This window comes from Protopterus annectens, chromosome 1.part2 (genome assembly GCF_019279795.1).
Source record: "Protopterus annectens isolate FY-2018-M chromosome 1.part2, PAN1.0, whole genome shotgun sequence".
NCBI classification, from domain to species: Eukaryota; Metazoa; Chordata; order Ceratodontiformes; family Protopteridae; genus Protopterus; species Protopterus annectens.
Window position 1 is genome coordinate 1,080,110,341 of NC_056727.1, and position 25,851 is coordinate 1,080,136,191.

General features: G+C 43.7%; 1 protein-coding gene across 4 annotated transcripts in view; it reads right to left on the minus strand.

The window, feature by feature from the left end:
* GMEB1 (glucocorticoid modulatory element binding protein 1) overlaps positions 1-25,851 on the minus strand; it is a 536,371-nt gene that overhangs the window by 127,000 nt on the left and 383,520 nt on the right. For all 4 annotated transcript variants that reach the window (XM_044059984.1, XM_044059987.1, XM_044059986.1 and 1 more), the window contains exon 8: positions 8,396-8,533. In XM_044059984.1, the coding sequence (XP_043915919.1) occupies positions 8,396-8,533 (138 nt within the window). The remainder of the gene's footprint in view (positions 1-8,395; positions 8,534-25,851) is intronic.

Below are 25,851 nucleotides of genomic sequence, written 5' to 3' on the forward strand. Positions count from 1 at the left end.
TCTACATTTATGGTAGGTACAAAACTGTACTATGTTCATCGTGTTACCCTGCTGCAGTCATCACACTTGGGTAGAATCCCAAAGCTAAGGATGGGTGGAGAAGTTATAGAGGGTTAGAGGAGGCTAGAAGGCCCTGAAGAACTGCAGTGGCGAAGCCAGCTCTAGTCTTAGAGTAAAGTGGTAAGTAATAGTGTTTGGTAAAGGCGTGTACTGAATTCCAAGTTGCAGCTTCCAAAATCTCCTTGGTAGGGACCCCCCTGAGGAAGGCTGTAGATGTAGCTGTTGCCCTGGTACAGTGGGGCCTAATGGTAGCAGGAACTGGTTTTCTATGATGGGTATAGCAAAAACGAATGCAATGTCCTATCCATTTGGAAATGGTTTGTTTTGATATGGCCTTCCCTTGTGAAGCTGTAGCAAAGGATACAAAGAGCTGGTCAGATTTTCTGAAAGCTTTAGTTTTATCCAAGTAGTAACGAAGTTGCCTGTGAATGCGCAAGGAATACAGGAGTCTTTCTCCTTTGTTCTGTGGATTTGGGAAGAAGGTGGGTAAGTGGATGGTTTGATTTAAAGCCACACTGGAAACCACCTTAGGCATGAAGGAAGGATTGATTCAGAGAGAAACTCTGTCTTGATGGAAATGAGGAAAGGTTCCACTGCCATTAGTGCCTGCAGCTCTGAGACTCTTCTAGCTGAAGTTATTGCTAGCAGCAGGGCAGTCTTCCATGATAGAAACTGTAGATCTGCAGAGAAAGCTGGTTCAAAGGGAGGTAGCGTAAGTTTTTCCAGAACAAAATTGAGGTCCCATGTTGGTGTAGGTGCTCTCCTGGGGGGCCTAATGTTTTTTGCCCCTCTGAGGAACTGCCTTAGAAGTGGATGTGAAAATAAGGGTGGATCCGTGTTGTAGTGAGCTGAAATAGCTGATGCATGGATTTTAATGGAAGAAAAAGAAAGTCCTTTGTGCAACATCTCAGTTAGGTACTGTAGAATCTGAGGCATGTGAGGCTGAAGTGTGTTTTGGCCTTTAGCTTGGTTCCAGGCGCAAAACCTTTTCCATTTATCCGAATAGGCCTTCCTGGTGCTGGGCCTCCTAGCTTCCAGAATAACATCCATAACTGTTTGGGAAAAAGGAGCTGGCTGGATGCTTAGGTGATTTGCCATGCAGCCAGATTTAAGGTTTTGAGCTGGCTGTGAAGAATCTGATTGTTTTGCTGTGTGAGCAAATGTGCAATTTGTGGTAAAATCCAAGGTGGGCCCTGGGCCATATTCCTCAATAGTGGGTACCAGTGCTGGCGTGGCCAGTCTGGGGCTATGAGTATCAGTCGTGGTCTCTTCTTTCCGACTTTCAGAAGCACCTTTGTGAGGAGAGACAATGGAGGGAAGGCATATACTTCAGGTTTTTCCAACTGAATGAGAGTGCGTCCACTTTCCAAGCTTGATGGTGAAGTGTCCTTGTACAAAATTTTGTTAGTTGATAGTTTAAAGGACTGGCAAACAGGTCTATGTCTGGAAGACCCCATTTTTGAGTTATCATTGCAAATACTTGTGGATCCAGTTTCCACTCGTGGGGGTCCATGATGTTTCTGCTGAGGTCGTCTGCCAATGTGTTCTTTTTTCCTGGCAGGAATTGAGCTTGTAACTGAACTTGGTAAGCCAGAGCTGTGTTCCACAAGATCATTGCTTGCCGGCATAGAGGGTAGGAGTGTGTACCCCCTTGTATGTTTATGTACCACATTACTGTGGTGTTGTCCGTCCTTATTTTAAGTTGTCCTGGATGTAATAGATTCTTAAAGGCTGTCAGAGCATTCTGTACAGCTAGCATCTCTTTTTGATTGATGTGCAGATTCCTTTGATCTGCAGTCCATATGCCTTGAACGCACTGTCCTGCAATGTGTGCCCCCCCCAGGCGTAGTCCGATGCATCTGTTGTCATAGTTTGCCTGGCTGGGGGCAAGGTGAAAGGCTGACCCTTGTTGAGGTGACATGCCTGTGACCACCATAGAAACTCCTGTTGTAGGCAGGGAATGAGAGATATCATTGTGTCCAAGCTGTGACTGTGTTGAGACCATATGCTTTTTAGGTACCACTGTAATTTCCTCATATGCAGCTTTGCAAATGGTATTAGTAGTATGCAAGATGCCATGAAGCCCAAGGCCTGCAGAATTTTTCTTGCAGGTAGTTGGGTCTTTGTTGCCATTGTTTTGAAATATATAGTCAGTTGCAGTTGTTTGTCTGGCATCAGATAAGCCTTCTGGGCAGTTGTATTCAAGCTGGCACCCAGGAATGTCATGGTTTGTGAGGGGACTAGTTTTGATTTCTTTTCGTTTACTGTGTACCCCAGGCAACCTAGAAGATGTTTTACAAAAGCCAGATGTTGTAAGAGTTTGTCCTTGCTTTCTGCTTGGATGAGGCAGTCGTCCAGGTATGGGTATATTTGAATTCCTCTTTGTCTGCAGTATGCACTTACTGGTGCCAGGCATTTTGTGAAGACCCTGGGTGCAGTAGATAAGCCAAAGGGCAGTGCAGAGAATTGGTAATGGGTTGAACCTGCAATAAAACGGAGGTATCTTCTGCAACTTTGTCTGATAGGGACATGCAGGTATGCCTCCTTGAGGTCCAACGTTACTAGCCATGCTTCCTTGCCCAACATGGGAAGTAGCTGCTATAGTGTTAGCATCTTGAATTTGGGTACTTGTAAGTAAGTTTTTGGAATTGAAAGGTCCAGAATTGGTCTCCAGGCTTTGTCCTTTCTGGGAACTAGAAAGAGTCTTGAGTAAAATCCTTGGCCTTGCTCTCATGTAGGTACCAGTTGAATGGCTCTCATGTCCATGAGAGCTGTAATTTGTTTTTGTGCCTCTGCCCATTGATTTTGTGGCAGGTTTGGCATTCCTCTTTTCATTGGCAAGGTGTGAAAATGGAATCTGTATCCTCGTGAAATTATGTCTAGGACCCATTTGTCCTTTGTGACAATGTGCCAGTTGTCTGAAAAAAGTGCGAGTTTTCCTCCCAAGGGGGCTGCCAAGAGAGTGTTACTTGGCCAGATAAGGTGCAAGTCATCGAGTTTGCCTTCTGGTAGTTTGGGACCTGTCTTCTCCTCCCTTCTGTGCTGCAGTGCCCCATTGTCGAGGTTTGTACTGGGCTTGTGGTTGCCCTCTGCCTCTTGGACGTCTGTATTTTCCCCTCTGTGGTCTGTCAGTAGCTGGAAAGGACCAATTTTTTGTTGGACAATTTCTGCTGAAGCGAGGGGGCTGCACCTGTAGAAAATCTTTGACTGTCTGCATAGATTTTGCCTTATCCTCCATTTTCTTCAAGACTTCTTCTGCTTTAACTCCAAAAAGAACATCCTGCTGTAAGGGAGCATCTAGAAGCTTTGCTTTAACATGATCAGGCAGAGTTTGTTCCTTTAACCAAGCATGCCTACATATAACAGACCCAGTGACAGCTGCTCTGCAGGAAGCCTCCAAAGACTCAAAACCACATTGTAAAGTATGGTTGCCCACCTGTTCAGTTGCATGTAATAGATCCTGCATTTTTTTTAATTCAGACTGTTGAGGGAGTGTGCTCATTTTTTGTTTTAACTGAGACATAAGAAATTGCTGATATTTTAGCATGTGAAATTGGCAATTTAGTGCCCTCATAGCTAGAGTGGCTGAGGTGTAAACCTTTTTCCCCTCACCTGCCTAGTGCTCTGGAGTCCCTTTCAGAGGGTACAGGATTTTTTGCCATAGAAGCCTTTGCCCCTTTGGGACCCTGGGAGATGGTCTCTGGATCAGCAACAGGGCTTTTATAAAGGAATTTGTGGGAGTCAGGCACTCTATAGTATCTGTCAGGTTTGGCTGGAGCAGGAGGCAGAGAATCTGGGTTCAAACTGGATTCTAAGTAAACATCATCCACAATGTCTAAAACTGGGGGGGATGGCAAGAGGTCTGTGCTGGGGGAGTAAAAGAAACTCTCTGAGCCTTTTCTTTGAGTCAGAGTAGTCCTGACCTTCCCAGTGAAAATGTTCCCTCATAGTGTGTAAAGTTTCCCCAAAGGAGTAGTCTTCAGGAGGAGAAGCTGAGGGAATAGAATCCTCAGCATCAGAATCTTCATAAGGGGAGAAGGAGTAATCTTGGTCCTCAGAGGAGCCTGAGGAAATAGACACTTGTTCAGAGGAGGCATAATCTTCCTCTTGTCTAGGCCTTTTGTCGGGTGGGGGCTGGGAACCCCTGATTAAAGAGATCAAATCTTCAGCCATTTTGAGCATCTGTTTCTTAGGCATGGGGCCTTGAACTGGAGACTGAAGTGCAGTCTTTTTAGGTTTAATAGGAGTCTTAGTCTTAGGATACGTTTTTATGGTGAGCGTTGTCGGTCTGAAGACGCCTTCAGAAACCGAAGGTGTTTCTGCAGCACCGACATCTTTATCAGCAATGTCGTCGGTAGGGGCTAAACAAAATGGCTGCGTCAGCCTAGTACCCTCCGCCAAAAGCTCAGAAGCGGTCTCGGGTTCCAGAGGTTTCAGGGGCTGCGTCGGAGCCTCACTGAAGACCGGTGAACCGGAGACCGGACCAACCGAGGCCTCGGAGTCTGGCCTGGGTCTAGGCTGCCTGTCCTTGCGTTTTTTGTGCACGCCGGTAGTCGGTTGCTCCGACGGCATAGTGTAGTTAAATTTTCTACCGAAGTAGTGTCGTGCAAAATCAAAGCATCTTTTTATAGTACCCTTATTAAACCTAGCACAAAAACGACAACCAGTGACGTCGTGGTCTGGGCCTAGGCAAGGTATACAGTAAGAATGAAAATCCTTAATGAGGTATTTGCTTCCCACAAGAAATACAGTTGTTAACTTTTTCTGACATTGGTCTGAGGCAAGAAAAGTTTCCCCAATGGGGTACTTAGCTTTATTGAAGACTTTGGATCTGAAATTCGACTTCGAAAATCTCAGGAGTCGGCCGACCGGCACTTGCGAATTGCTTCTGCTTCGGGCACCGCGCGGCAAGAAAGACTGAAGAAAATGGCGTCGGATGCATTATTTATACCCCTGGCGCACTGACGTCAGGGAAGAAGTGACAGCAACCGACGCCGGACCAAGACTTTGGAATTCCGTCCGACTGCGGGACCGCCTGACGACAGGATAACCCAAGTGTGATGACTGCAGCAGGGTACCACAATGAACATCTACTATTTGTAGAATACCGACTAGTAAAAAAATCAGGTTTTCAAATGCAACTGCCTAATCAGCTATCTTCTAAGAATAAAAATTAGTTGCAGAATAAGGCACACTGCCAAGTACATACCATGGATAAGATAACTCAAAAGATTTACCTCTGCAAAAAAAATTACTGATGAAAAAATAGACATCAGGCAGTTTGTTACCTAAATATTTTTAACAGCAGCAGTCCAAAAACTACAGTAGACAAGACACTGTAAACTATACAGAAAAATAGTAGAGATCCAGAATAATGGCCCTGTGAACTTTTCTTTCCAAAGTTACTTTTACTACAAACTAAAACCTGTAGGAGTAAGGGGTTAGCATACCTCTCAACCTCTAAACACAAGAATTCTTTAAAAAGCCACAATGAATAGGGGAACAAAAACCCAAAATTAGGGACAGGTTTTAAACATTGCTTTTACGAACTTAGCTGCTTGAATAACAGAGTTTGCATTAACATGCATTTTCTAAATGATACAAAGTCTGAAACTCAAATGTATGTCATTATTTAGCTATTTGTCTACAATGATTTGGCAGAAAACCATGAATTTTTTGAGGAAAAGACCAAAAATATGAGACAAAAATCTGGAGAGCTGACAGAAATGGAAGGTTAGGGACAAGAAACCTGACTGATAAAGCAGGGAAAACACACTTCAAAATGGTGCCAAAAGAAGCAGGAGAGGGGATCATGGCTAAGAAAACTATTCTGATAGTAGTACTTTTCAAAAATGAAAAGGAGCAGACTGACCTTGAATGTAAATTTGGAGGACACAATCAGGCTAAAAAAATAAAGACAAGAAAATTAAACATACACCTGAGATAATTTTTTTTAGAGCTGCTGACTTCTGCATGGCTTCAGACAGCTGGAGATAGATCCTCGGGTGTTGTGTATTTTGTGTAATGGGAGAGAGGCTAGGGTGTCCTGGAAAGGTTTTATGAGCTGGGATGGCTAAGTACAGTACACACTGGTACTAGTCCTACAGGCGAAGGATACAACACTACCACCATCAGATCTTCTGAAATATCTTCTGTCTCCATTAGGACATTAGCCTGACATCATATTACTTGAGTCTGGCAAATTACGGCCTATAATGTCAAGGTGGACAAGGTTTATACCTTTTTCCTCCAAAGTGCTCTAAATATTCCAGACTCCTTATCATTAAGGAGGGTTTTGGATAAGATGTTCATTCTGATCATCTAGATGCATCCAGGTACACCACTGCTGTGTTACACACAGGATTTTTCTAGATATATTTTCAGGTTGCTTACCATTCTGAAGAAACTGCTCAGCTTCTTAGGGACTGAAGCTGCTTTGTGTGTGTCCAGAAAAAATGAAGGCAGATGAGGGGAGAAGACAAGCAGATGGGCCTAGGCTCATCTATCCCTAGCAAGTTTTAATTACCTTTAATGAGATTCTGTGATTAAGTTAAAGGACTTCCAGTAGAAGATGTTTTCTGGAGAGCAGCCCAAGGATGAGGGATCCTCGTCATCTTTATCACAGCCTAGAAGTGAGGAAATCTGTATCAAGTAAGGTAGTTCCTTCCTATCTAGACCATAACCTGAAGAGTTAGGCAGTGGGGATTCTCTCATCTTAAATGGGGGACCCACTCTGGAGGTTGAGGGATGCATGGCCTGTGGATTAACTATGTACCTCAAGGCAACATGCTCTTCAGTAAAGAATTTATAATCAAATTCATCAGAGTATGAAGCAGATGCCTGTGGGAAGAGGGATTTCTGTCCCTGAGGCACTGGCCTTAGACACACGGAGCAAGGCCTCTTTTCTCTAGTTAGAAGGCCTCTACTCCAGCAACAGAGACTGGTAAAAGAGCACTCAAATTTCTTGCATCGGCAGGGCAGAGATGTCATCTTTTTGGTCCAAGTCCTCTGATCACCCAACTGAAAAACTTGAAGGTTGAAAAAACCATCACAGCTGCCTGAAAATCAGCATCTGGTCTACAAGTCTCATTCACATCAGTTGAACCCTAACTGCTGCCTACCTCGTGAAGTGCTAGCATAAGCTGGGAAACTGAAAAGAAGGCAGGTGGATGTGTTAGTGTGTGTGTGTGTGTGTGTGTGGGGGGGGGGGGGGCTGAAAAAGAAAAAAAAGAAACTTCACTGGGTCTGCCAACTTTATGCCTCATTGGGACTGACAGTCACAAAGGCCACATATATTCACCATATTCTCACTTTCTGCTTCACTACGCTGATTACTAACAGGAACTGCATACATATATATATGCTGCATCCACTCACCACCTTTCATACAGCACTACAAAAGCTACTACATTTCTGTGCTAATTACAGCCACTGAATCCTGTACTCACTGCAAAACAGACCATCACTTAGTGAAATACTGCAACTGGAATGAACATACGAGATACTGTAATACTGGACAAAACATGCGCAAGTACTTGCACTTCTGAAGAATTAACATTTCTTTGCCTAGAATGTTTTAAAATAATATACAGATAACCCATTACATAATTTTTGTGGATTTGGCCATAATGGGGGAAAAGGAGGAGATAATTTCAAAAACACAAAGCACATCACTTATTTTACAGAACAAACCACAGATGGTAATGAAATGTAGTACAAATAAAATAGAAATATGACTGTAAGAATCCAATACTCCTCCCATTAAAGTAAGATATCATGCTCGTTTCAGCACATGAATATTGTAAACATCAAGAAATGCAAAAGTAGCACATGTATGGTATCTTGTATGTTCAATAGGGCATTTTTAGATCCCAATATGTAACAGATAAGCATGTTAACAGAAAAATGTTCATACATTTTTGCCAACATATAGCACATTATTGCTAAACTTCTTACAAACCGTTCATTACATCCTTTTCGACATTTCTGATATAATCATTTAAATAACACAATGGCCTACATCACTATTCAGATAATGTGATAAACTACATGTTGTAGCTTTTGCACTCAGTGGGAATAAGGGTACCCACTTAAGTACAAAGAACTACTGGGACTCAGAGATGAAGGTATTCTAAAGAACAGTATGAAATGCATACATTGTAACTCCATCCAACATAGAATGTTTGTGCCATTTTGTTACCAGTTAATCAGTTACAATTTGTTCTCCAAGACTTGTAATTATTAACTTCAAAGTGTGAATGTTAATTCTTGCACTGAGAAAAAGAACTGGCATGTTTTGGCTTTTATCATATACAGAAATGTTTCTAAAGGTTACCTGTAATATGAAATGAAGACTGGCTAAGCCGTTGCTGGACACCTCTTAGTAACTCCAGTATCTCTTTCTGAATGTTACAGATGACTTCTCCCAGCAGTCCCACATCAGCTATTCCTTTCCAAAACATAAAGGTCTCCTCTGTATAGCAGTAAAGACAAAATCATTTTAGTAAAACCAATGTTACACATTCATTTGCTTGGACTGTTAGACAACCAATTTGTCTAACTTACAGTTTTATATTATCCTGTATTGCATGTAATCCATTAAATGAGTAAATAAAAGTATTCAAATCAAATGTGCCTTACTTACTGGCATATGGCCTATATTCAGGGTACATCTGAATTAATGGAATTTATTCATATAAGGAAAGTTTGGTCGGGATGCCAAAGAGAGTCATTAATCCTTTGTAACTGCCATGTGAGCTTCAGCATACTTCAGTTATTACCAAGCAGGCAGAACAGTGATTTAATGACTTGCCTGCCTCAGACGTGCAGCACACCCTCTCCTCTACAAGCTATACTGGAACACCTTGTGTGGGGGAATAACCCATGGGCCTTTTGGTCTTCCAATCATCAAAGTCTAATGCCTTACCTGTTGAGATACTGACTTTGTAAAGATAAAAGAAAACCAAAATAATGGTAAATAAAATAAGGATAGCTTACTAATCCTCTTTAGATATCAGTTATGGACACTACAGAATTACAGTCTTACCTCTCTTTTAATCAGAATGGAGGATCACATGCAGGGCCATAGCCAGGTTATCTGGTGCCCTGTGCAGTTCCCCAGTCTGCCACACCCTTCAACTCTAAGTTGAGGAACAAAACAACATAACCTCTTCTGATATGAAACTGTAGCAAACCACTTGCTACAGATGTAACAAGTGGCTTGCTATAGTTAAGATACAATATACTTCAACCATGAGCACAAATGAAGTATCAGCATTCAGAATGCTGGTACAACGTCAACCGCTTCTCCAAATCATGCTCCCTAACACCTTGTGCCTGTGCTCCCACCTTTGCCCACCCTTGATACACCTCTGATCACATGTAAAGTACTTGACACAAAAGAGAAAAAAGTGATACAGTCACATTTTGATACTAGCACATTATTTATTTAAAACTTGTTTATGTGAATACATAAAGCAGGTACAGAAAAAGTATTTGGCTTGTTCACAACTACCTGTATCATTTATTTTCACAAAGTGGGAATTCAGAGGACAGTAATAAAATCTATGTTCTAGATATTCAGTTTACCAGGTCATATAAAATGCAAGCAGTATAAACTTTTACAGAACTGCATCTCGACATTACTTACTATGAATGAAGGATGGTGGCCTTCCTTCACTATACGGCAAACCACCTTCTCCCAAGTTGAACTCATAAGCGGAGTAGAAAAAGTAATATCCAGAGTGACTGGTGATGCTATTGCACACCATTTGGATACCCTTTTATATTATTTATTCTCCCCGAGTGTCCTTTAATATTACAAACAAATGCTGGCAGGTCGACCATCTATGATAAGAATTCTTCCTAAGTATGTGCGATTGTGGATGTACAGTCATGAAGGCCCCATGACAGACTTGCATTCCATCAAGGGCTGGTTCCCTTTGGCCACTGCTTGCCAACCCCACAATCTCTGAAAATAATTAAAGCAGGTAAATAAAATGACCTGTCTGAAACCAGTATACAAAGGTGGTAATAACCATGTACTCTTTTAAGTCATGGGTTGTCCTGCTGGGAAGTACTCACTAGCTTATATGGCTCACTCTCAGGGTGACTGAAGAGCATTGATCAGGTTAGGTGACTTAGGCAAAGTACGCAACTGGACAATGACAGAAAAAAATGCAAGAATACATGATGAAACTCATTAGCAGCAAATAGTATCAGCACACTGTATAGTTCGACCTGTTTGGGACACAGAATGTATCCAATATCAAGTTCAGTTCTGAAACACCGACATCCAAAAATATGATTAGCATGCAAGGATCGAACAAAGCAATGCCCTAAATATAACAAAGTCTTGGCGTGGAACAGTGTACTTATGTGTGTGTCTATGGTTTGAGAAAAAAGGGAAGGGGAGTGGGGCAGTGCAGTTTTGTATCCGACATCTGCTGTAAATAGCAGCTGCATTTTTATCATATTCAATGATCTACTATAAGTCCTTCTTTGATGGGCTCTTGCTTGGGCTATTATTCTACCAACAAGAATTTACATTTCTTTTCAGCAAAACCACATGCATTTTGGGATGCTTGCATACCAGCAGATATATACTATGATGTAACGCACTGAATACATAAATGTGTTTTGCCCTCACAGCCTGTTGGTTTGCCCTCTTGCCATTAGTGGGTAACTGCAGTCAAAGTAAAAGAAAATAAGAGCACAGATTTCATATAACATCATTAAACAATTGATATAAAATACATACTTGCCCAATGACAGGAAACCTCTTAACTGCTGCTAACAGAGAACCACTCATACATAGGATAATAATAACTTATCAAGAGGGACCTGTAAGAGATCAACTGATATGGTAAGACCATTATCTGACTAATATGGCTGGAATAAAACACAAGCACTGCTATCAGAGTGGTGGGATGCACAGGATCATCTCAGATAAGTTGAGAAAATTCTTCAGGCCAAATTTCCTAAAAATAACCAGACCACTCCAAGCTGAAGCCAAGACAAAAATGCTTTAAGGTGTTGTCACAAAAAAAGTGTCTGCAACAGAAATAGAAATATTGTCATGGAAAATGCCACTACTCTGAAAGTGAAACAACGGACTTTAACTACAAGCATTTATCATTGGCTAACTAGCTGACTGATGGCAAAACTAATTTGAACAGGAGTCTACTTAAATACAACCTTTTCACTCCTTGGAAAAAAAAGAACAATTTGAATAAAGCCCTGAGCTGGCAGTACACATAGGTTCATAGACAAGTACTAGGCTAGCTGTCCCTGTCCCTGAAGGCCCTTTTAAGGCTAGCCAATAACCTTGTACCTTGGTGTCTGTGAGGTAAACACCTTAACCATTATGCCATCCACCCAACCCCAAGATTATATCACCCCAGATGGACTCAAACCCACAATATCTGACTTAGGAGGCCAACCCCTTATCAGTTAGGTTACTAAGGCCTGACAAAGGGACTCACCCAATGTAGAGCTTAAACCCACAACCCTGACATTTAGAGTCTCATGCCCTACCAACTGTGCAGGCTGGGTTAATAAAGGCGCATGTGAAAAGGAACCTTTGAACTGGTTTCTGCCACAGCAAAGAAATCCAGAAGATTAAATGAACAGTTTATTGCTACCTCCAAAAAAAGACTTTCAGGCAAAAGAATAGGCTCCTGCTTATAGGTTCATAGGTTGGTATGAGGCTATCGGCCCTAGGGCCTATACAAGCCTAGCCATAACAATTCCCTGCCTATTTCTTCCCACAATATTTACTTCCTTGGACTCCTATCTAGCAGGGCGACTGACGTGCTCCCCGGGGTGAATTTCCTATCTCCCATCTAATCGTCATGGTTTCTTTTGAAGAGGGCCAAAGAAGCGCTTTTGTTTTACATGTATGGGCAGTCTATTCCAGAGTCTGGGGAGTCTCTGGGTCAGGAATCTATCCCTCCAGCATGTTTTATTCGTTGTGATGACAAGGTTTAGATCCCTGGAGAGTGTGGCTCTGAGGGATTGTGATTTCTTCAAGTGTAGCATGTCCAACAGCTCTGGGTTTGACATGACCTTGTATGTTAAGTAGAGACTGCCTCTGAGTAGACGACATATGACAAAGTATAGCTGGAGGTTTTTTTAGACAGTCAGCATTGGGCATCTGCTTTAGGCCTATGATTCTTTTAGTGAGGTATTTCTGCTGCCTTTCCAGTTGTTGCAGATGTCTTGAGAGGCACATACCAAATGGGGCATTGTATTCTATAATGGGTCTAATAAGGGATGAGTACAATGGGACAATGACCTCCTTTTTTCTGGATGAAAAGCCCTTAGTGATGAGGTGTGCCACATAGAAGGATTTCCTGACTGTTGTGGCAATGTGGTTATCGAAGGTGAGACCACTGTCCACCTGTGTCCCCAAGTCTCTTATCACACTTTTGGTGTTTATTGTACTGCTACCTATGTGGTAATTCATGGGTACATATTTTTCCTAAAGAGGATAACTATACATTTCTTGGCATTGAGCTTGAGCCCATGGCTCTGGCACCAAGCATCTATTTTTGTAAGGCCCTTTTGTAGAATATCCACATCATTTGGGGATTCAATAATGGCTCCCAGTTTGCAGTCATCTGCAAACTTTGTTAGCCAGAGTCCCTTAGTGTTGGCCTGTACTTCAGAGAAGTAGATGCCAAACAAGAGCGGTCCCAGGACTGAACCCTGAGGTACTCCACTTGTCACTTGTCTGGAGTTGAATTTGGAGTCGGCTACTTTTACAATGTGGGTTCTGTCAGTAAGCCAGTTGGCAACCCATCGAGTGATGTAGGGATTAATGCCCAGCTTAGTAAGTTTATCTATGATTCCAGAGTGGGGGATGGTGTCAAAGGCCTTGGTGAGGTCCAGATAGGCTGTGTGGACTGCCTTACCCTTGTCCACAGCTCTGGAGACTGATTTGAAGAATCTAATCAGGTTCAGGAGACAAGATTGGCCCTTCAGTAACCCAAACTGGGTGGGGTCCAGTGTTTGTAGGTTGCCAATATCTTTGTATATAAGTTCCATGGCCTTTCAGATCAGGCTCGTCAGACTGATGGGGCGGTAGTTCCCAGGATCCAACGTGGATCCCCCCTTGTGGAGTGGGATAACTGTAGCTGTGTGCCACTCAGTGGGCACGGAGTCTGAGGAGAGGCTATCATTAAACATGACACTTAGGTGAGGTGCCGGTTCATTTTGTAGTTCATGTAGTACACATGAAGGGAACTCCTTGATCTTGCAAAATCAGATATGATTTTCTGTATTACAAGGGCCTGAAACTCCTAGAAGAGAAAGTACAGTTTTGTACCTACCATAAATGTAGATGTTCGAGTGGTTATGCTGCTGCAGTCATCACACTTGGGTTATCCTGCCGTCAGGCGGTCCCGCAGTCGGCCCGAATTCCAAAGCCTTGGTCAGGCGTCGGTTGTCGTCGCTTCTTCCCTGACGTCAGTACGGCAGGGGTATAAAAGAGGTAGCCGACACCATTTTCTTCAGTTTTTCTTGCCCCAGATGTCAGGTGCCCCAAAATAAGAAGCTTGCAAAACATACCTTAGTGAAAAAACAATAGTACTAGTTGTAAGCAAATACACCATACAGACATGCATCCCAAAGTTTGATGTACCAGGAGGTATAAGAAAAATCCTTGTTAGGTAGAGGGGATGGAGGAAGGGTAACCTGGACTGCAGCAGCATACCACTCGGACATCTACATTTATGGTAGGTACAAAACTGTACTATGTTCATCATGCTATGCTGCTGCAGTCATCACACTTGAGTAGAGTTGGTTGAGGCAAACAGATCTATGTCTGGTGGTCCCCACCTCTGAATTATCATTGAGAATATTTGTGGGTGCAGTCTCCACTCGTGAGGGTCTGTCAAATTTCTGCTCAATTCGTCTGCCAATATGTTCTCCTTTCCTGGCAGGAATTGTGCTTGTAGTTGTACTTGGTAAGTTAATGCTGTGTTCCACAAGTCCACTGCCCATCTGCATAGTGGATAGGAGTGCGTTCCTCCCTGTTTGTTTATGTACCACATAACTGTGGTGTTGTCCGTCCTTATTAGAAGTTGTCCTGGATGCAAGAGGTCCTTGAAGGCTGGTAGTGCATTTTTTACAGCTAGCATCTCCTTTTGATTGATGTGTAGTTGCCTTTGGTTTGCAGACCATTTGCCCTGTATGCATTGTCCTGCCATGTGTGCACCCCAGGCGTAGTCTGATGAATCTGTTGTCAAGATTTGGTTTGCTGGAGGTAAGACAAAGGGAAGGCCCTTGTTTGCTTGGCATGCTTGAGCCCACCATAGAAACTCTTTCTGAAGGCAGGGAATGAGAGTTATACTTGCTTCGAGGCTGTGTCTGTGTTGGGACCATACACTTTTTAGGTACCATTGTAGTTTTCTCATATGCAGCTTTGCATATGCAATTAGTTGAATACAGGATGCCATGTACCCCAATGCCTGCAGGAATTTCCTTGGAGTGAGCTGGGTAGAAGTTGCCATCTTTTTGAAGTACTGAGCCAGTTGTTTTTGCCTGTCTGGCGTGATGTAAGCCATCTGGGCCGTTGTATTCAAGTTGGTACCCAGGAAAATTATTTCTTGTGAGGGTATTAGTTTTGACTTCTTTTTGTTTACTGTGTACCCTAGGCAACTTAGCAGCTTTGTTACAAATGCCAGATGCTGTAGTAGGATGTCTTTGCTGTTCGCTTGGATCAGGCAGTCGTCCAGATATGGATAAATTTGTATTCCTCGTTGTCTGCAATATGCAATTACTGATGCCAGGCATTTCGTGAATACTATGGGTGCAGTAGAAAAGCCAAATGGCAATGTAGAGAATTGATAATGCGTTGTGCCTGCCAAAAATCTGAGGTATCTTCTGCAATCTTGTCTGATAGGGACATGCAGGTATGCCTCTTGGAGGTCCAACGTCACCAGCCAAGACTCCTTGCCCAGCAAGGGAAGAAGCTGCTGTAGTGTTAGCATTTTGAATTTGGGAATGTACAGGTATGTGTTTAGAATTGAAAGGTCTAAGATGGGTCTCCAGGCTTCGTCCTTTCTTGGTACTAGAAACAGTCGAGTAAAATCCTTGACCTTGCTCTTTTGCAGGTACCTTTTGAATTGCCTTCATGTTCATGAGTGCTGAAATTTGCTTTTGTGCCTCTGCCCATTGGTTTGCTGGCAGATATGGCATGCCTGTCATCCGTGGTAAAGTGTGAAAATGAAATTTGTAGCCTCGGGTAATGATATCCAGAACCCATTTGTCCTTTGTTATGATGTGCCAATTTTGTGGAAAAAGAGCCAGTTTTCCTCCTACAGGTGCTGCCTGGGCAATTTTGCTTGGCAGGCGAAGAGGAAAGTCATTGAGTTTGTTTACTGAAGGGTTGAGATCTGTCGTCTCCCCCTCTTTGAGTTGTTGTCTGCCATTGTCTAGGCCTGAAGGTACCTTGTGCCCGGCCTCTGCCCCTAGGGCGTCTGTACCTGCACCTTTAGGGTCCGTCTGAAGCAGGAAAGGACCAGTTTTTTGATGGCCAGTTTCTGCTGAAGCAAGGAGGTTGCACCTGTAAAAAATCTTTAACTGTTTGCATTGATTTTGCCTTTTCTTCCATTTTCTTTAAGACTTCCTCTGCTTTGACACCAAATAATGCATCCTTTTGCAGTGGAGCATCCAGTAATTTTGCTTTAACATGTTCTGGTAAGGTCTGCTCTTTTAGCCAAGCATGTCTACGTATTACAGACCCTGTGACCGCTGCTCTACATGAGGCCTCCAAAGAATCAAAACCACACTGCAAGGTATGTTTTCCCACTTGTTCTGCTGCATGCAGCAAATCTTGCATTCCTTTGAAATCTAGTTGATCTGTTTGAGGGAGCATTTTCTGTTTTAACTGAGTAAGCAAGTACTGCTGGTATTTAATCATGTGGAATTGGCAGTTTAATGCCCTCATGGCCAAAGTGGCAGAGGTATACACTTTTTTCCCCCATCTTTCCAATGCCCTGGAATCTCTTTCCGCAGGTAGTGGATTCTTAGCAGTAGAGGCCTTTACCCCTTTGGGACCCTGGGAGATGGTTTCTGGGTCTGCAGCAGGGCTTTTATATAAAAACTTGTGAGAGTCAGGGACTCAATAGTATCTGTCTGGTTTAGGTGGTGCAGGAGGTAAGGAATCTGGATTTAGACTGGATTCAGAGTAGACATCATCCAGAATGTCTAAAACAGGAGGAATGGCTAGGGGTCTATGCTGAGGTAGAAGAAGAAACTCACAGAGTCTTTTCTTGGAGTCAGAGTAATCTTGACCTTCCCAGTGGAAATGCTCTCTCATGGTGTGCAGGGTTTCCCCAAAAGAGAATTCTTCAGGAGGGGAAACAGAGGGAATAGACTCCTCAGCATCCGAGTCTTCATAGAGAGGGAAGGCGTAATCCTGTTCTTCAGAATCTGCTGAGGAAATGGATTCCTGGTCAGAAGGAGGTAAATCTTCCTCCAGTCTAGACCTTTTGTCAGGAGGGGGCTGGGAACCTCTGATAAGGGTAATCAGGTCCTCCGCCATTTTGAGCATCTGTTTTTTAGGCATAGGGGCCTGTGCGGGAGTCTGTGAACCCGGTTTCCTAACCTTTGGAAGCTTAGCGTATGACTTAATGGAGAGAGTCGTCGGTTTAAAGATGCCTTCTGCAGCCGAAGGCCTGTCCATAGTCTCCGGATCGCCGCCAGGGCTGGCGTCTGTGAGTTGAGGAGGAACCGGCTCCAGTGGCCCAGTAGATTCTGACTGAGAGGTAGTAGTATTTTCTAAATCTGCGGTAGTCAGGGGCTGCGTAGGCGCCTCACTGACTACCAAAGATCCGGCGGCAGGCCTAACCGAGACCCCAGTATCTGGTCTAGGCCTAGGCTGCCTGTCCTTGTCCTTGCGTTTTTTAAACATAGCGGTTGTCGGAGGTTCCGACGACATGATGTAATTGAATTTTCTGCCAAAATAATGTTGGGCGGTATCAGCCTGACGCTTAATAGTGCGTTTATTGAACCTAGCGCAAAACCGACAACCAGAAACATTGTGGTCTGGGCCTAGGCAAGGAATACAATAAGAATGAAAATCCTTATGAGGTATTTGCTTCCCACAAGAAATACAATTATTAACTTTGTCTGACATCGGTCTGAGGCAAGAAAAGTTTCCCCAATGGGGTACTTAGCTTTATAGAAGACTTCAGCTGAAATTCTGTTTGGAAATCTCAGGAGTTGGCCGACCGGCACTTGCGAATTGCTTCTGCTTCGGCCACCGCGCGGCAAGAAAGACTGGAGAAAATGGCGTCGGCTGCCTCTTTTATACCCCTGCTGCACTGACTTCAGGGAAGAAGCGACGACAACCGACGCCGGACCAAGGCTTTGGAATTCGGGCCGACTGCGGGACCGCCTGACGGCAGGATAACCCACGTGTGATGACTGCAGCAGCATAGCACGATGAACATCTGCGGAGGTGTTATCTTACCATAACGATAAATTTTGGATGAGACAGTTCATACTTAGGAGCATCATCATCAGATTAATACTGTCAGGTGTTAGACAGCCCAACATCTGAAACTTCCCTAGGCTACTAGTCCTTCCTCTTTTACCCATAATGGTATCTAAGACTTTCTTTTCCAGACTTCATAAATGCCATGCAAAGTGGAGCCTTGAACAAAACTAACAACCTTTAGACCAACAGAGGAAGGTGGGCAGGTATGTTGAAAAGGATGGACATGCTTGCTCATATCTATCATTCTGACAAGAAAATAACTTTCATACCTGGTATGAGGAGATCTGTCCTCACCAACAGTCAGAAAGAGTTCCAAGCCCACTTTCTTGGGTGGTTTCCCTCATGAGAACATCTCTCTGATTATTGTAAACTCAAAGGAAGGCCTAGACAGTACAGTTGTGTACATTTACCATAAATGTAGATGTTCAAGTGTATTCACGGTTGCAGTCATTACATTTGGGTTATCTGCCTGCAGGTAGCCCTCAGTCAGCCTGAATATCAAAGTCTTGGATTCCTGTATCAGATGCGGTCTCTTCTTCCATGATGTCAGGGGTATAAAACATGCAGCCGATGTCATTACATCAGTTTTTCTTACCCCAGATGTCCGGTGCCCCCACAATGGAAAGCAATTATATGTTAGGATACACCTCCAACAAAAATCAAAGCAAATACATCAGAAAGCTGAAATACACCAAACAAGTAGAAAAGTATAGCCAATAGATGTCAGGGGGCTGGAGGGAGGGTAACCAGGACTGCAACATCTACATTTATGGTAAGTGTACACAACTGTACTATGTTCTTCGGGTTTCACTGTTGCAGTCATCACATTTGGGTTGATTCCCAAAGCTAAGGGAGGGAGAAGGAAGTTAGAGAGCATTAGGGCCAGCTAATAAGCCCTGCAAGACTGCAGTGGCAAATCCAGCTCTGGATTTAGAAAAAAATAGGCATGTGGTAATGCTTGGTGAAGGTATGTACAGAGCTCCAGGTAGCAGCTTCTAGGATGTCCCTGGTAGGGATACCTCTGTGAAAGGCTGCAGAGGTAGATGCAGCCCTTTTGGAATGTGATCTTATCCCCTGTGTGGTAGGTTTTCCATGGTGCTTATAGCAGAAATGAATGCAATGGGCTATCCACTTAGAAATGGTTTGCTTTGAAATGGCCTTCCCCTCTGCCACTGCAACTAAGCCAAATAGCAGCTGTTCAGATTTTCTGAGATGCTTAGTCCTGTCCAAATAAAATCTACATTGCCTGTGCATGTCCAAAGAGTGCAGTATTTGTTCTCCTTTGTTTTGTGGATTTGGGAAGAAAGTAGGCAAATGAATGGACTGATTAAGGGCCACACTAGACACCACCTTGGGCATAAAGGAAGGACTGGTCCTGAGCGACACCCTGTCTGCACGGCAGATGATGAATGGCTCCACTGCCATGAGAGCCTGTAATTCAGACACTTTTCTTGTTGAAGTGATGGCTAGAAGGAAGGCTGTTTTCCAAGAAAGGAATTTCAACTCTGCAGTTGCAGCTGGCTCAAAAGGAGGTAGAGTGAGCTTTTCCAATACAAAGTTAAGGTCCCAGGCTGGAGTAGGGGCTCTCCTGGGTGGTCTTACATTTTTGGCCCCTCTGAGGAATTGCTTTAGCAGGGGGTGAGAGAAGAGGGGTGGTTCAGCATTATAATGAGTTGAAATGGCAGAGGCATGAATTTCAAATGACGAGAAGGAAAGGTCCTTGTGGAGCATCTCTTTTAAGTACTGAAGAATATGTGGTAAGCTGGGCACCGTTGTGCCCATCCCCCCCGAGTCTGGCTCCAGGAACAGTATATTTTCCACTTTTCAGCATTGGATTTTCTAGTACTTGGCCTCCTTGCCTCCAGAATGACATCTAGCACCTGCTTACTGAGGGATGTTATTGGAGAGCTCAAGGAATTAGCCAGGCTGCAAGGTTCAGGGTTTGAAGTTGAGGGTGCAGAATCTGGCTCTCCTGCTGGGACAGCAGGGAAGGGGGCTGGTTTACTATCATAATCTCAAATCCAACTCCGTCGACTGCACTATGTTCGAACACGAAAAGTCGAACACTGCAATGTTGAACTTCTAAAGCAAGCCTAGGAACAGTTTTAACATGGGTCGAGATAGGTGTTCGCTGCTATTGCTGAACTACAAACCTCGCCCCTATCTCGACCCATGTTAAAACCCATTCCTAGGCTTGCTTTTGAAGTTCAACCTTGCAGTGTTCAACTTTCCGTGTTCAAACATAGTGCGGTCGACGGAGTTGGATTCAAAATTATGATAGTAAACCAGGGGTCTGAGGCAGGTGCCATGATTCCAGCATTGACATACTGCGCAAGAGGGGGTACCAGTGTTGGCGTGGCCAGTCTGGTGCAATCAGTATTGTCCTTGGTTTGTCCTGTTTGATCTTTAGCAAAACATTCGAGAGGACAGGCAGAGGGGGAAAGGCATAAACTGAGAGGCTTTCCCAGGTGAAGGACAGGGCATCCACTTTCCAAACTTGACTGTGGGAAGTCCTTGTGCAGAATTTGTCCAATTGGTAGTTCTGAGGGGAGGCAAACAGGTTTATCTCTGGATTCCCCCATTTGTTTCTCAAAAGGTTGAATATCTTTGGTTCCAGTTTCCACTCATGTGGGTCCATTAGATTTCTACTTAGGTTGTCTGCCAGTGAATTTAGCTTGCCTGGCAGTAATTGAGCTTGTAGGTGCACTTGGTAGCTCAAGACTGTGTTCCACAGAGCCATGGCTAGTCTACAGAGAGAGTACGACTGTGTTCCCCCCTGCTTGTTTATGTACCACATAACAGTGGTGTTGTCTGTTTTTACAATAACTGTCCTGGAAGAATGTGGTCCTTGAAGGCTGTCAGGGAATTCTGTACAGCTAGCATTTCTTTTTGACTGATATGCAGATGCATCTGACTCGGGCTCCATTTGCCCTGAATGCACTGCCCTGCCAAGTGAGCCCTCCATGCATAGTCTGATGCGTCTGTTGTTAGGGTTTGTGCGGCAGGGGGTAGAGTGAATGGGAGCCCCTTGTTGTCGTAGCAGGCCTCTGTCCACCAAAGGAACTCTGTCTTTATGCAACAAATGATAGGAATCATTGATTCCAGGTCCTGAGAATGTTGACACCATATGCTTTTTAGATACCATCGTAGTTTCCTCATATGCAGTCTTGCATATCTAATTAGTAGAATGCAAGAGGCCATGAACCCAGGGCTTGCAGGATTTTCCTTGCAGATAGCTGGGTCTTTGTGGCCAGTAGTTTGAAGTAGGCTGTCAAATAAACTTGTTTCTCTGGCGTGAGGTAAGCCATCTGGGAAGTTGTGTTCAAGCTTGCTCCCAGGGATACAATTTGTTGGCTGGGTACTAGATGAGATTTCTTTTTGTTTATGGTGTACCCCAGTGAGGTTAGAAGTTTCTTTACAAATGCCACATGTTTTATTAGCATGTCCTGGCTTTCTGCCTGAATTAGACAATCGTCCAGGTATGGGTATATCTGAATATTTCTTTGCTTGCAAAATGCAATGACTGGAGCAAGACACTTTGTGAATACCCTGGGCACAGTAGACAAGCCAAAGGGAAGTGCAGAGAACTGATAGTGCATGGAGCCTGCTCTGAAACGTAGGCATTTCCTGCAAGATTCCCTTATTGGAATGCGCAGGTAAGCTTCCTTTAAGTCTAAGGTTGCAAACCAGGCACCTTTGCCTAGCATAGGAAGCAGCTGTTGAAGTGTTAGCAGTTTGAATTTTGGGATTACCAAAAAGGTGTTTAGAACAGAGAGGTCCAGGATAGGATGCCAGGAGCTGTCTTTTCTGGGTACCAGGAAAAGTCTTGAGTAAAAACCTTGTCCCCTTTCTTCTGCTGGGACAGGCTGAATAGCCCTGATACTTAGAAGAGAGAGAACCTGCTGTTGAGCCACTTCCCACTGATTTGGGGGTAGGTCTGGCCAACCGTTTGGGGTTGATAAGGTTTGGAAGTTGAATCTGTATCCTTGGAAAACTAGATTTAAAACCCATTTGTCCTGGGTAATGAGTTTCCAGTTTTTTGCATGCAGGGCGATCTTTCCCCCTAAGGGAGCAGGCAGTTGAGCAGGGCTTGGAAGGTTTAAGGTTAAGTCATTGTGACATATTTCCATAGGGGGTGTCTTACTAATTCCAGCTTTGGAAGTGGGAGCCCCCACTGCTTAGGCCTGTGAGTACCTTGAGACTGTAGCCTAGGTGGTCTGATGTTCCTGGGTTTGGACTGAGAAGGCCTGGAAGAGACAGGAAAGGACCAATTCTTAGAAGGCCAATTCCTGCTAAATCTAGGAGGCTGTACTTGAAGAAAATCTTTAACAGTTTGCATAGATTTACCTTTTTCTTCCATCTTTTTAAGGACTTCTTCTGCTTTGTTGCCAAACAGGCAGTCTTGGTTTAGGGGAGCATCCAGTAATTTAGCTTTAACATGATCTGACAAATTTTGCTCCTTAAGCCAAGCATGCCTGATAAGTACAGACCCCGTGACAGCAGCCCTGCAAGATGCTTCTAAAGAGTCAAAACCACATTGCAAGGTATGTTTACCAACTTGTTCAGTAGAATACATTAAATCCTGTAATTCTTTATTTTCAGCACAGTCAGGAATCAATGTCATTTTCTGTTTAAGTAGTCCCATAATATGCTGCTGATACTTTAACATATGAAACTGGCAGTTTAATGCCCTAATGGCCAAAGTAGCAGAAGTGTATACCTTCTTACCCCATCTATCCAAGGCCCTGGAATCTCTATCAGAGGGGGTAGTAGCCTTAATGCCTTTAGGTCCTCGGGAAATGGTATCTGGGTCCGCAGTAGGATTCTTGAAGAGGAGCTTGTTAGAGTCAGATACTCTGTAATACCGGTCAGACTTCCTGGGAGCTGCAGGTAAAGTGTCTGGGGCCAGGTTAGTTTCCAAGAAGGCATCATCTACAATGTCCAGGACAGTAGGGATAGCTAAAGGAATGTGTTGAGGAAGGAGTAAGAATTCCCTAAGCCTCTTTTTGGAGTCAGAGTAATCCTGGCTTTCCCAATGGAAATGCTCCCTAAGAGTGTGCAAGGTTTCACCAAAAGAAAAATCTTCTGGAGGGGAAGCAGAGGGAATGGAATCTTCTGCATCAGAATCCTCATAGGTAGATGAGGGCAAATCCTGGTAATCAGAAGAAACAAAAATTTCAGAATCCTAATCAGAAGAATCAGAAGGAAAATCAGTTCTAGGTCTCTTAGAGGGTGAAGGCTGGCTTCCCCCAATTAAAATAATAAGGTCTTCAATCATTCTTATCATTTGTTTTTTAGGCATATGGGCCTGACCATGCTGTTTGGATGTCGGTTTTCTAGGCGTGGGTCAAGTTTTAGTCCTTGAAGAAGAATATGGTGTCAGTTTGAAATGCAAGTCAGTAGGCCTGAATACACCCTCAGAAGCCAGTGCCTGCACAGCGGCTCCGGACCTCTCCAAGGTAGAGACATCCGCAGGTTCCATAGTCGATGAAGCACCTTGCGGCATACCGGACTCTGAATGGGTCTCAGTAGAGGCCTGTGAATCTGAAGTAGCGGGTATCAGGGGCTGCAAAAGCGCCTCACTGAGTACCGGTGAACTGGCGACTAGCTTAACGGAAGCATCGTCGGCAGCTTTCGACCTATACAGTCTGTCTCTGTCTTTATCTTTACTTTTTTTGGAACGTCGGTAGTCGGATGGCTTACCAAAGCCATTTCTGGATAGCTAAACCGAGTACCAAAATAATTTGCTGCAAAAAGAAACAGACGATGAATAGTCCTGGGGTTGAATAAGGCACAAAAAAAGACAGCGAGGGACGTCGGGGTCTGGGCCTAAGCAAGGAATGCAGTACGAATGAAAATTTTTATGAGGTATTTGCTTTCCACAGGTAATACAATCGTTAACTTTTACTGACATCGGTTAAGAGCAAGAAAAAGGATCCCCAATGGGGTACTTGGCTTTTTTGAAGCCTTCGGTTCTGAAATTTAAAAATGAAAATTTCAGGAGTCGGCTGACCGGCACTTGCGAACCGCTGCTGCTTTGGGCACCGCACAGCAAGAAAGACTGATGTAATGGCATCGGCTGTATGTTTTATACCCCTGATGACCTGACGTCAAGGAAGAAGAGACAGCATCCAACACAGGAATCCAAGACTTTGATATTCAGGCCGGCTGAGGGCTACCTGCAGGCAGATAACCCAAATGTAATGACTGCAACAGTGAAACACGAAGAACATCTAGAGAACATCCAGCTTACAGTGTTTTACAAAAGTATATGAAGACCAATTAGCTGCCACACAAATTTTATTCAATGCTGCATTGTGAAAACAATGCCTGACAGGTAGCCACATGCCCTGAGTAGCCACTGGCTGGGAGGGCAAGGTCTTCTTATATTTCTCATAACAAAATTTTATGTAGCCAGCCACTTAACCAAGTTCAATTTAGAACAAGTTTTTTTTTTTTTGGAGTAAACTACAAACAACTTGTAATTCTTTCCAATTGATTTGGTTTTGTGTACACCAAATCTGAGTTGTCTATTGACATGCACACAATGCAACAAATATCCTTCCTTGCCGAAGCAGTTTGAAAAGTATATAGGTAGGTGAACTAACTGAATGAGATTAGTTTCATAGTACCATAGGTACTGAGGATGTACAGATAAAACTTGCAATTCAGATACTCTAAGCAGAAGCAATTGCTATGAGAAAGAGAATGTTCCAGGAAAAACTTTCACTTCTACCACAGAAGCGGTTTCAAAGGGTACAAGTCTCACAAAAGAATAGGACCCTTTAGAGGATGTCTGATATGAAATGTGGTCCTTACAAAGACCCTGCTCAATTTTAAAGAAGCACAAGACAAGCTGTTCGAGCTCTGATACAAATTGGAGATAGTAGCCAAGTATTACAGTTATGTAAGAGCTTTACATAACAGTAGAAGCCAAGTGTTACAGTTATGTAATAGCTTAACATAACAGTAGATGTCCTACTGATCACTACTGCAGTATTCCTGACATGTGGGGTGTCACTGCCGATGTCCAGCTAGGGTATCAAAGCTTTCCTTTCCCCAGGTCATATGTCCAACCAATGACTTCAGCTCGTATGCATCGGGGTATACAAATGGACATATGAGCGTGAATCCGCAGACTATCTCCAAGCCATCAGCCTAAAGACTATCGAGAGAGGAGACTGGTCAGCTAGGAGGGGTGTAGCTTGAATAAGTAAGAAAACTCCCCTGCTCCCAGTTCCCATGTAATAGAGCAGAGGTTAAAGCAAAGGAGGAGAAGAATAGGAAAGCCTCAGAGTTAGAGAAAAGGGGAAAGAGGGTAGCATGGAGTACTGCAACAGTAAACAGTAGGACTTCTACTGTTTATTTTATTTATTTATTTATATTTGTTGCTGGGAGTGTCCGACTGGACGTAGGTCCATTTTCAGCGGAGGCCCGGGGAGAAAATAAACATTACCTTCATCTACAAGCAAATACACCACATAGGTTGTATAGAATAGAGAAGTACAGATAAGTCCCAGCAAAGAAAGGGGGATGGTGGGTAACCTGGACTGCAACAGTGAATACTCTCGAACATCTACATTTATGGTAGGTACACAACTGTACTATGTTCATCGTGTTTCACTGTTTTAGTCATTACACTTGGGTTGAATCCCAAAGCTGAGGTTGGACGGCTGGGTCTAAATAGAATTAGAAGTGGCTATGTTAAGTTGTAGGGATGCTTTATGTTTGAGTAATATAGTTGGTAGAATATGTGGGGGGGTGCATAGGGATGGTTCTTGAGTTGGTGGGAGGGGAGCTGAGTGAGGGTGAGACATGAGTGGTGGTGTGACTTGTAGTACAGTGGTAGTGGTTGAGTGGGGGAATGATGGAGCTTTGGTAGGATGTAAGATATGCAAGCAGAGTGCATGCAGTGAGCATAGGTAAGGTATGCTTGTACATGTTAGTTGAGGAGGTGTAATAGTAGTGGGAAGATGGAGGAGGTAGTGTTGGGCTAGCGCTGTGGTTGGCTATTGGAAAGATGGGAGGGGTTTGTGAGTGTAATAAAGGTGGGACCACTGGGGGCAGGAGAGAATAGGGGGCAGGGTGGGGAGCGAAGCGGGTAAAGACCCTGTTAGTTGCTCTTATGAGGGGGCTGGAAACAATCAGGTAACAGAGTTAACTGATAAATGAACATATGATAGTGACAAGGGTGGTTGTCGTTTTAAACCAAAAAACACACACCAACACTGTTGAAAACAGTGGAAAAAGTCCAAATATACCAAATTCCACAGCAACGGAAATAA